General features: G+C 36.6%; 1 protein-coding gene across 6 annotated transcripts in view; it reads left to right on the top strand.

The window, feature by feature from the left end:
* LOC113918261 (canalicular multispecific organic anion transporter 1-like) overlaps positions 1-12,982 on the top strand; it is an 88,831-nt gene that overhangs the window by 16,780 nt on the left and 59,069 nt on the right. For all 6 annotated transcript variants that reach the window (XM_027586564.2, XM_027586565.2, XM_027586566.2 and 3 more), the window contains one exon: positions 2,276-2,453. In XM_027586564.2, coding sequence (XP_027442365.2) covers positions 2,276-2,453 — 178 coding nt within the window. The remainder of the gene's footprint in view (positions 1-2,275; positions 2,454-12,982) is intronic.

Raw genomic sequence — 12,982 nt, forward strand, 5'->3', positions numbered from 1 at the left:
AAGAGATTCTCATTCTAGAGTAGCTGAATAGCCTTAATATTTCCACATTGAGGATTAAATGATCAGAAATAATTTTATGGGTTTAACATTAGAATTTAAATAAAAACTTGAAACATAAAGAATTTTATGAGTTTATATGATCATAAACTGAGCCTGGGGGAGCTAACTTTATAAGCTAATTTTGAGATGTATATTTTTCCTTTTGATAAGGGAAATTACTAGAGACTACTATTTTTAAGGATGAGAATACATTGTTGTGTTATCATGACTCATGTGTAGTAATCAAACATATAAAAATAATACTTTCATTAACATACTATTAGAAGAAATGTTTCTTGTTGATTGTTATGCTTACTCTTTCCCATTTTCTATGAATTTTATTATTATATTCGTCAAACCAATGAGTATTCATAACCAATATGATGATTTTGGTTTTATGGTCTTCACCATTTCTTGATCACAGATTATTTTTAATATTTCCTGATTTATATGTGTAGAACCACTAAGGTACCTGTTGATAGTCATTTAGTTGTTTGATTTTATGAGAAAGGAAAAAAGTCCAATTGGTATATATCCACAATAAGAATAGTGCACCTCTTTCAGGAAATTTAATTCATAGACCAAGAAGACATTTAGTAAGTTGCTCTTGTAAAAATAATTTGGTGTCCCAATGGAAAGCATCTGATAGAGATCCACTAAGAGATACAGAATTTCCTGTTATTTCATGTAGGTGGGCTGTGGTATAATTCAATACTGTCATTGAGAATACACAATGCTCTCAGTAATATTCAGTGACTAGAGGTTTTAATAGTAATTTTAGAAACACTGGTATATATTTGACTCCAAAGTACAATTCCAATAAAGTTAATCTCTTGAAGTACTTGGTTTATAAAGCAATTTGGGAAACACAATTGCTTTTAATTTTTTTACCCATAAGTTGTCCAAGCTGCAAATAAAATAGATCAAGGCTTAGACATTAATTTTTTATTTTTTAACAATGTAAACTTTAAAAATGTAAACTCACATAAAGAATGAGTTTTTAAAGTCAATGTTCTTAAATAGATATGGTCTTACCTAATTACATGTGGCTTCCTTCTGGTTATAATCTTAAGTTAACTCAAAATTGCTGTTTACAATAACAAGCACATTTCTGCATTTCCAGAACTCAGAGTAAAAAAAATGTACATTTCTAAAACATCTAATATTATACTTTTTACCTATAAAATAAATAACAGGAACTACTTCAACCAACCAAGAATTGAGCCTGCAAAATAAATGACATATTAATCTGTAGTATCTGAGAGAATATATCCAAGTTGTTTTCAGCATGATGTAGAGTATATGTAGACTTTTTACATTAGTATTATTATTAGTCACACAGATGCGGTTTAAAAAAAGTTGAGAGCATGTATATAGTATTAACAATGACATAAGGCATTTTAACCAGTGTTTACAGTTGAAGGGCAATAAGCAACCAAGGGAGCTATGATTAGAACTATCCCCATTGTCTAGCTGTACCCCAGCATTGACCATGATCATCATGACCATGCTATCGCCAAACTTAAGAGAAAATAAGGGAAGATAGAGTAGAGAGAAACTGGATATGGATATAAGTAATAAGAAGTGAGATATAATTCAGGCCTTTGAAAAAACTGTGTGCCATTCTGAGAGATTCACTACTTAACGTTCTGTCATGTTTCCCTATATTTAACAAAATGTATGATTATGATAAAAAAGAAGTTTTAAAGGTCTTTGTGTCTCAACTTGTATGATGAAGTTAGACCAGAACAGTTGGTGAGATTACCATATGAAAACTAGAAATTAACCTTGTACTCAGAAGCCTCTGAAAGTAACTGTTGATTCCTTGTACTTTATATAATACTTGAATTAAAAATAAAGCGGGGGGCGCCTGGGTGGCTCAGTCGTTAAGCGTCTGCCTTCGGCTTGGGTCATGCTCCCAGGGTCCTGGGATCGAGCCCCGCATCATCGGGCTCCCTGCTCCACGGGAAGCCTGCTTCTCCCTCTCTCACTCCCCCTGCTTGTGTTCCTTCTCTCACTGTGTCTCTCTCTGTCAAATAAATAAATAAAATCTTTAAAAAAATAAATAAATAAAAAATAAAGGGGCGGGGGGAAGAAGCCAAATTGGCAAGAAGAGAAAAAGAGCAGGCAAACATGTGAGTGTGTGTAACATTTTGACATTTAACTTTCATAAGTATTTAACTACTTTAGATGTTTAACATTTCTTACCCTTTCTCAATTTCTATATGACGTTTAGGCAAATGATCATTTTCTGTGAACATCGCCCAGATTTTGGATGGAGTGGCTACGGTTATGCTTTGGCACTTTTTGTTGTAGTCTTTTTGCAAACCTTGATCCTTCAGCAATACCAACGTTTTAACATTCTCACTTCAGCAAAAATTAAGACGGCCATAATTGGACTCATCTACAAAAAGGTAAAAAGTTAAGGAATTCTCAATTTGTAAATGGATTCTTTCCTTGCATACTTTAAAATAGGAGAGTACGTTAAAATGTTCCTAGGGTGCCCTTTGAGTGTACATTTGTTTTGCCTTAAAATAACTGACTCGTCAATGTTGGTTGTATTAATTTCTCTATAGTTCTCTCTATAGTCCTTACAGCCCCTGCAACTTCCAGTGAGCCCTAATCCATGAAACTAGATGATGGTTTCTGTCCACTGTGTCACTGAACTCCTCCTCCCAAAGTGAATGGCAATGAATGTTTTCATGGTTGTCTATGTTTATGTATCAATAAAGTTTCTTCTTTTCATGATTATTTTCATTCTGCATGCTACTTTTTTCTTCTTCCTCTGCTGACTCCACTTCGCTTTCTCATGCAACAAAGCCATCTTTCTCTATGTAATCATCTACTTCTCTTTTATTCTAAGCCCTGCCTCTGCACCCACCCACCCTTCGGAACAACCTGGCTGATTCTTATACCTGTGATAACACTGAAGTTCAATTTGTTCTTTCTTGAAAATGGAATTTTAAATACCACTTCTTTACCATCCAGAGCCTTTTATTTACATCATAATTAAAAACAATTGAAGAATATCTTCCTTCCCGTAGTTATCACCTGAGTTAGTCAATCAAGTGTATTTTGCATTCTTACTCTGTACTCTTCTGTAAATTGTGGGCCCTATAAGATTTGGAATAGAAGCCTATTTACCTATTGTGCCTTTATCATCTGGGAGAGTGACTTTTATACCTTTTTATAAAAGTTGGATGACTGAGTAAATGAATAAATGAGCCACTGCCTTCAAGAAATTGGGGGGGAATTATTAGCATACATAATAAATGTGTGGAACTAAATGCAGGTTTTATAAGAGGTCAGATGAGCAGGAAATCTACAATGATTGTGTGCAGTTAAAGAAGGTTTCACATAGAAAGAAAGACTTGAGATGGTTTGTGGGAAAGATGTAGAATTTGTATTAGTGGAAGGAAGTATTATAATTTGGGCTGAGCTGTGCATGAAGCGTATAGGCCATTTGGCCATATTGGGCCAAAATGGGGGTATGGAATGGCCTTAGCCCAAATGCAGGGACATACCGCTATGGTCGTGATTCTAGAGGCTGTAAATTCTCAGAAATCCTGGTTTGGATGAACGATATCAATGAGTCTAGGAATCAGTTTAAATGTTAACACTTGTTTTTGATATACAGTCCATATGGAATAGGATTTCATTCAGTTATTAAAGCATTGGAACTTGGGAATAGGATTTGGATGGATTTACAAATATAAAAGAGTGGACTGCAGTAGAAATTAGAACAAGCTGTCAAATAAAAAAAGAAAATCAAGGGTTGTGGGTGAGTCTGTTACAAGGGCAGGGAGACCCCAGAGATAATAATGGAAGAGGTAACACTGACTATAGGGATGAAACCATAGATTCCTTAGAGAGATTGTTTAAGAACAAAGAGCACTCCAGGGCGCCTGGGTGGCTCAGATGGTTAAGCGTCTGCCTTCGGCTCAGGTCATGATCCCAGGGTCCTGGGATCGAGTCCCGCATCGGGCTCCCTGCTCCTTGGGAGCCTGCTTCTCCCTCTGCCTCTCTATCTCTCTCTCTCTCTGTGTCTCTCATGAATAAATAAATAAAATCTTTAAAAAAAAAAAAAAAAAAGAACAAAGAGCACTCCGGATCAAAGGAGTACAGCAATCAAGCCAGCTCAGTAGAGCTGGCTCTATGGATTACCGTTTAATGCCAAGTCCATCAAACAAGCAGTAGAAGACATAGCCTGTGTTGTTATAACCTGTATTGATGCACTGAGGTAGCATGTGCAGGTGGCACTGATGTAAGGCTGGCCTTTTTTCTTAGTCTCATATCCTACACCTGTTTTCCAGAGAGTCTATCTCTATGGGACTAATTAGGGTAGTTGGATTTCCATTCTCTTTACGGGTTGTAGAATTCTGATTTTTATCATATTTAGAGAACTTCAATATCCAAAATGGCTTTCAGAGTGGCACCAGATGACCCATATTAATCTGACATTGGCTCTACTACATCAGGGACTTGTTGTTAGAGTGGGGTAAACGTGGTCTCAGATCCTTTTCTTGGTGAGGAAGGGAGATGTTAGGACTTTTCTTGTTCTCTATCCATCCACATGACTGCTGCTAGTTTGGAATAGAAATACCATTTTTAAGGTTTGTGGGAAAAACATGGGCCCCATTCCACTTGATCACTTTAAGAGTTCATGAGTCTCAAAGCTCAGATTTTGTTACCTGTTAGCTCACAGGTGCAGGCCCCATGACAATTCTTGAGGACTAAGAAATGGGATATGCTTCAAAAGCAGTATCAGTTAGTCCTGGGTTTAATATGGGAAGTCTGGGGGCATTCTTCCACCAAACAGTAGAATCTTTGTGATTTTGAAAATGGGTAAAGGTGATCAGAAGGTACAAAACTTCTAGTTAAAAAAATAGATGTCATGAGGATGTATTGTGTCGCATGGCAATTATAGTTAATAATACTGTATTTTGGGGTGCCTGGGTGGCTCAGTCGTTAAGCGTCTGCTTTCAGCTCAGGTCATGATCCCAGAGTCCTGGGATCGAGCCACACATCGGGCTCCCTGCTCAGCGGGAAGCCTGTTTCTCCCTCTCCCACTCCCCATGCTTGTGTTCCCTCTCTCGCTGTGTCTCTCTCTGTCAAATAAATAACATCTTAAAAAAAAAAAATACTGTATTGTGATGGGCACTTGGGTGGCTCAGTTGCTTAAATGTCTGCCTTCAGCTCAGGTCATGATCCAGGGTCCTGGGATCGAGCCCCGCATCGGGCTCCCTGCTCAGCAGGGAGTCTGCTTCTCCCTTTCTCTCTCCCTCTGCCTCTCCCCATGCTTGTGCTTCCTCTCTCTCTCAAATAAATAAAATCCTTAAAAAAAAATACCATATTGTATTTTTGACAGCTGCTAAAAGAGTAGATCTTAAAAGTTCTAATCACAAGAAATAAAACTTTTTAAACTATGTGTAGTGATGGATGTTAACTAGTCTTGTGGTGATCATTTGACAATGTCATTTTGCATTGTATATCATTTTGCAATGTATACAAATACTGAATAATTTTGTTACACACCTGAAACTATATATGTCAATTAAATATATCACAATTTTTAAAAAAGGGGAGAGGTAGGAAAAACAAGAGATTTGGAGCATGGGGTGCTGACAAAGAGAACAGGTTTGAGTTAGAGACCAAAGTTGAAGGAGGTATCTGGAAAAAAAAAAAAAGAAATAAAGTAAAATAAAGCAAAATACAAGAAAAACTTCCTGACTTCTAAAACATTTTTTTTTTAAAGATTTTATTTATTTGACAGAGAGAGACACAGCAAGAGAGGGAACACAAGCAGGGAGAATGGGAGAGGGAGAGGGAGAAATAGGCTTCCTGCCGAGCAGGGAACCTGATGCAGGGCTCGACCCCAGGACCCTGGGATCATGACCTGAGCCAAAGGCAGACGCTTAACCATCTGAGCCACCCAGGCGCCCCTAAAACATTTTTTTAACAAACAAAAGTAATATATCCAGGGGCACCTGGGTGGCTCAGTCGTTAAGCGTCTGCCTTCGGCTCAGGTCATGATCCCGGGGTCCTGGGATCGAGCCCCGCATTGGGCTCACTGCTCAGTGGGAAGCCTGCTTCTCCCTCTCCTCCCTGCTTGTGCTCTCTGTCATTATCTCTATAGCTCTCTCTGTCAATGTCTCTCAAATAAATAAATAAAATCTTTAAAAAAAATAAAAAAAAATAAAAGTAATATATCCACATTATCCAGTTTGGCAGCCACTGGTCACATATGACTATTGAGCCCTTGACCTGTGGCTCTTAAGACTAAGGAAGTGAATTTTTAATTTTAATGAAATTTAATAACAACACATAGCTAGTTGCTACCATTGTTGGACAGTAGTGCAGTGTCTAAACTGTCTATATTTGTAGTTTAAAGATTTGTTCTTAACCTTAATTGGGATAATTATAAAATGCAAGAAAATTAATAAAATATAGTAAATTTAAAAAAATAAAAATATGTAAGTGTAGTCAGGAAGAGGAGAAGCAGAATCCAAATCCTGCACTTAGAGTCAGAAAGAGAATCCTGGCATACTTTTTTTGCATACAGAAGAACTGAAGAAGAATGAGTTCTTATAGATGTTATGAGGGTCCACCTTTAAGTCCACCATATCTCTTGAGAAGTGTAGTAACTGCTGGCTTAGAATCACCGGGTGAGGAATTTTTAGGACCCTTCCAGCTCTAAATTATGTGATTTCTATGCCTTATAGCTAGGATGGTCAGGAAAAACGTAATGGTTAATATTGCATAATATTGCATGATTTAAGTCAGAAGGATGAATTGCACGAGGCAAAGACTCTACTGTGGAAATGTATTCTGGGTGGGAGTACACAGATGAATACATGGCTTGCTCAGAAAATGATGAGCAGATTAATTTAGCTAGAGATAGTATTTTTATGAGTAGGATGGTGGGGTGGGGTAGGATGGTAAAATAGAAGGGATTGCAACTCTTTTTTCAAAAACTTGAAAGATACATTGTAAAAACGGACTTTAATTCTAGAGGATATTGGAACTCATTTGAGATCAGGAGAAACTAATGAAAATAGATAGGGTTGGAAGTAAGGAGTACCTTAGAACTATTTCAATAGTTCTGGAAATAAAGATATGAACCAGGACCATGGCAATGAGTCTAGAAAGGAACAAATATATAAGAAGGAGAATGTGAAATTGCAAACAGATTTCATCATCAGATGATAAAGTGAGATATTAGTGAATTGAGTTCAGGGATAATTCAGATATTTCCAGTCAGTAAGAGAGGTTTTTGAGGCTGGAGCCTTAATCTGGTTCATCTTGGTCTTGTTAGAGTATAACTCAATAAATGAAATCAATGAAGTTTCAGGAAGTGATAAGTCACATAGTTGTGCTGTATGTGTGTATGTGTGTGTGTGTGTGTGTGTGTGTGTGTGTAGACTGGGTAAAGAAAATATTGTAGAAAAGAAATCTCAAAATTGGATGAAATTTAAAAATAACAGAGTTCTGTGAAAGTGATTATGATTAAAATATAATTGTAAATGAAAATTTGTTAATTGTCATTTTGATTGAAGAGTATTTATAAACTCCCAACTTTTTATATGGTTTTAGATTTTACAGTTGGTTTTTTTTTCTTTTTACCTCACTCTGGCTTTCTCTCTTTTATCTCTTTAAATACTCTTTACTAGACAATTCTAGAACATGTTGCATCATCCAGTATAATTGTGGTGTCATATTGAAGTATTCTTCCAAATTGTTTCATATAACAAAGAGGCAGTTTAGATTGTATAATTTACCAATAAGCGGTAACTAAATTCCCCTTCGTGGCTTGTGAATTTTGTCCCTTACAGAAATGTAGAAGTATATTTGGCAGAAAAAAATATTGAAAGAGAATTCAGTGCTCCTGATGTTAAAAATGCCATGCAGAACAAGATCCAGTTATATAGTGCCCTTTAGTCTTTTCCTTAATATTTTGAAAGCTATTAATTTTTAAAGAAAATTTTCTCTTGTATATTGAAGAAAATATGTATAATGCATAAAATAGGAAAGACAAAATGGCAGCCATTCATAATTCTAGATTGCAAAGATAAGCATTGGTATATTTTCCCCTAACATTTATTTTACCTGCATACATATATATTTGTAATACAGTTTTATAATCTATTATTTACTTCATAATATATCATGACCAAACATATTGACAAAATACATTGTTATATGATTTCTTTATGATTCTTTTTTTGTATTTAATCTGTTTGAGGGGAGCGCATGGGTGGCTCAGTCTGTTAAGCACCTGCCTTTGCTCAGGTCATGATCTTGCTCCCTGTTCAGCACAGAATCTGCTTCTCCCTCTGCCCCTCCCCCTGCTCTTGCTTATGCTCTTTCTCTCTTTCTCAAATAAATAAATAAAATCTTAAAAAAACAATCTGTTTGATTTTGTTTTTAAGTACATTCTTACATATAAGCATAAATTTAAATAAATACATAGCAGAAACTTCCATATATATATTAAACTCTTTTCCTACTATTGTCATTTTTTTCCCTATTTTGCTTTCCACCTTGCTTACCATCTTCACTCATTAATATATATGGTTCACTCAATAATATATATGGTTCACTCAATACATATCAAAGTACCTTTTCCACACATTCTTTATAACCATTGCAACATTGTCTTCTGAAAGTTGGTATGACAGGTAAAGCTACTCCCAACCCCCACCTCTTACCCCACCATTTTAGGATAACCTGTTTTGTTTTGATTTTTCTGTGTTTGGGTGCTTGTAAGTATTTCTTTTTAAGGATAATTTTAACATTATAGAATTTACAGATTTCACCACGGTAAGAGGAGGTATACTGTTTTCTAATTAGACTGCTACTTCGTAACTGCTTTTGGTTTGAAATCTTTCCTTCATTCAGAGAGATTGTCTTCTAATTTTTTCTTTAATTATTTCTTCTCATTCTTTGCTTGTAAAGTAATTGTGTTGTGTATTGTGTTTTGTGTGTATGTGTATGTGTGTGTGTTGTGTTATGTTTTATCTGTATATATAATACACATATGTAATAAACACATTTATAATACACATATATAATAAACACCTATTAACATATCTGTTGCACTCTGTTGCTGTTTTAAGCACTATTATGTGCATAGAAATAGATATACAATCAGCTGTAGATATAATGTGTGTGTGTGTGTGTGTGTGTGTGTACATATAATATAAGGAAACTTAAATTCAGAACAGTGAGTAACTTACCCATAGTCAAAGAGTTATGAAACAGAGTAGCTGGCCCTGGAACCCAGGCATTCCACTCTAGAAGTTGTGTTATTCATTATTCTGAATTTATAAAGAAATATAAATGTAAATATATTAATATTTATATTAATATAATATGTTTATGTAATATATACATAAATGTGTATACATTTATGTCTTTTTAGAAATTTTTTTATGTTATGTTAGTCACCATACAGTACATCATTAGTTTTTGATGTAGTGATCCATGATTCATTGTTAGCGTATAACACCCCGTGCTCCATGCAATACATGCCCTCCTTAATACCCATCACCGGACTCATCCATCCCCCCACCCCCCTTCCCTCTAAAACCCTCAGTTTGTTTCTCGAAGTCCATAGTCTCTCATGGTTCGTCTCCTCCTCCGATTTCCCCCCCTTCATTTTTCCCTTCCTTCTCCTAATGTCCTCCATGCTCTTCCTTATGTTCCACAAATAAGTAAAACCATATGATAATTGACTTTCTCTGCTTGACTTATTTCACTTAGCATAATCTCCTCCAGTCCCATCCATGTTGGTGTAAAAGTTGGGTATTCATCCTTTCTGATGGCTGAGTAATATTCTATTGTATATATGGACCACGTCTTCTTTATACATTCATCTGTTGAAGGGCATCTCGGCTCCTTCCACAGTTTGGCTATTGTGGACATTGCTGCTATGAACATTGGGGTGTATATGGCCCTTCTTTTCACTACATCTGTATCTTTGGGGTAAATACCCAGTAATGCAATTGCTGGGTCATAGGGTAGCACTATTTTTAATTTTTTGAGGCACCTCCACACTGTTTTCCAAAGTGGCTATACCAACTTGCATTCCCACCAACAGTGTAAGAGGGTTCCCCTTTCTCCACAACCTCTCCAACATTTGTTGTTTCTTGCCTTGTCAATTTAACCATTTTAACTCGTGTAAAGTGGTATCTCAATGTGGTTTTGATTTCAATTTCCCTGATGACTAATGTTGAACATTTTTTCATGTGTCTGTTAGCCATTTGTATGTCTTCTTTGGAGAAGTGTCTGTTCATGTCTTTTGCCCATTTTTTGACTTGATTATTTGTTTTTTGGGTGTTGGAATTTGAGAAGTTCTTTATAGATCAACAGGAAGAAATTGACAACCTGAATATATATTTATATCTTGTGTGTGTGTGTGTGTGTGTGTGTGTGTGTGTGTGTTTGTGTGATTTCCTGAAATTTCTCCATGCTTTAATTCTTTTTAAAAAGTTATTTCATTTTGGGCGCCTGGGTGGCTCAGTCCTTAAGCGTCTGCCTTCAGCTCAGGTCATGATCCCAGGGTCCTGGGATCGAGTCCCGCATCGGGCTCCCCGCTCAGCGGGAAGCCTGCTTCTCCCTCTCCCACTCCCCCTGCTTGTGTTGCCTCTCTCGCTGTCTCTCTCTCTCTGTTGAATAATAAATAAAATCTTAAAAAAAAAAAGTCATTTCATTTTAAAAATATGTTTTCTCGGGGCCCCTGGGTGGCTCAGATGGTTAAGCGTCTGCCTTCAGCTCAGGTCATGATCTCAGGGTCCTGCGATCGAGTCCCACTCCCTCTTCCTGCCACTCCCCCTGCTTGTACTCTCCCTCTCTCTCTCTCTGGCAAATAAATAAAATCTCTTTGAAAAATATGTTTTCTCTAATTTCTGGGAAAAGTTTTTGAACATATCTACTCATAGTTTAAGAATTCCATTTGTTCTAATATCCATTTGGATTTTTGGTGCCTCCATTACATTTTTAAAAATTTGACAGTTGTGCTTTCAATTTGAAGTAATTTTTCTATTCTTACTCATTTTTAATGGATATCATGTTCTTTCACTATAAAGATTACAAAGAGATATTCATATATTTTTCATGTTTCTTGTGATATGTTTTTTCCAATAGGAGGTCATTCATTTGATTCCTTGGCTAATTTAGCTACTTTGAACTCTTCAATCTGCTAGAATTTTCATAAATACTAAATACTATTTATCTTTTCCTTCTAGAAGTATGAGAGGAAATATATTTGTTTATAATTATCAGTTGCTGGTGGATTCTATTAGAGATCAATGGACCTCTCTGAAGAAATATTAGAGACTTAATGAAATGAGAGTTCCTGTGCTTGGATTTCCATTGTTTCACTTGGCTGCATTAGGTGGTTAGTAACGTATCAGGAGGAGATTAAAGAGCTACCTTTGGAGGAGACATGGCTAAAGCTTCATTGTCATAGTGACTAGTATTTTTTCCTTTTTTTCTCTCTTGTGGCAGTAGTGGTCATTCTGTTTTATCATCAGCACAACTGTCCCCCCTTACTAGTCAGTAACAGAAATGTTTCCAATTTACTGCATAGAAATTTAAATGAGGATTGAACACTGCAGTAGCCATAGAGCTTGGGGGATCCTGGCACCTTGTGAACCTCCTAGTGCTGAGCAGTCCCTCCGGTGGGCCCCGTGGCCTCCCCCTTTGCATGAAGCCCTCCTGCTTTAAGCTTCGGAATGTTAGAAGAGGGCCACTAAAGCCCCTGACTACTTATTTTCCACATGAGCCTTTTATTGGGGGGTGGGTGTGGGACTTTGTATTATCCATTTATTGAAAAAACAGACTTTGAGTGCCTCCTGTTTCTCATTTACTCTTGCTAGTTCCACCTCTCTATCCTATCTCTTTATTTGTTTTGTTTTGTTTTTAAGATTTTATTTATTTATTTGACAGAAAGAGAGAGAGAGCACAAGTAGGCAGAGTGGCAGGCAGATGGAGAGGGAGAAACAGGCTGTCCGCTGAGCAGGGAGCCAGATGTGGGGCTCGATCCCAAGACCCCAGGATCATGACCTGAGCCGAAGGCAGCCGCTTAACGGACTGAGCCACCCAGGCACCCCATCTATCCTGTCTCTTTAAATCAGTGTAGTGGAAATTCCTTAAAATTCTTGGCATATGAACGGACTTTTGCCTGGCTTCCAATACACATACCAATTCTCCACTCCTTTGACAATTTATTTATGCATTCCACTGGGAATTTTAAATGGGTGGAGAATTTAATAAATGAATTTCTGAGATCAACCTTAGTAAGAGTTACCAATAATTAAGCTTCAGAATATTGAATTCAATATACAAATATTAAAATAATTATGCACAGAAAGTGAGAATTGGGCTTTGGAAGAAAAGATATATTTCCATCTGCTCCAAGAAGCCTTTCCAGTATTTTTATCTCTCTAAATTCCCATGGCCCTTCTTAACTATTTTTATGCTTACAATCATCCTGTGTGGGAGGTATATGTGGGTGGGTGGGGGGGTGGACTCCACAACCAAATTATAACTTCTTGAGAATTGGGACAGTGTCATTTTTAAATTTTCTAGTTTCAAGCATAGTACATAGCATCAGTATTCATTAGATATTTATTGAATCATTTATGTACTTTGTATTGATAAAATTTAGATGGTTTAGCATTATAGGGGTGCCAACGAATAGAGGGGATCCTCAATGCTAGAAATCTAGAGTAGATATTTTTGTGTGTGTGAGTTCTGTGCCCAATGTGGGGCTTGAATTCATGACCTGGAGATCAAGAATCACATGCTCTCCTGACTGAGCCAGCTAGGTGCCCCTAGAATAGATTTCTTTTTGCAATTTTGTAATCAATAACTTGTAGAGGGTTTTTGGTGAATATATTTGCTTGGGAATCCAAATGTTACTCTCTACCAATATGCAGTG

Source organism: Zalophus californianus, chromosome 1 (assembly GCF_009762305.2).
Source record: "Zalophus californianus isolate mZalCal1 chromosome 1, mZalCal1.pri.v2, whole genome shotgun sequence".
NCBI classification, from domain to species: Eukaryota; Metazoa; Chordata; class Mammalia; order Carnivora; family Otariidae; genus Zalophus; species Zalophus californianus.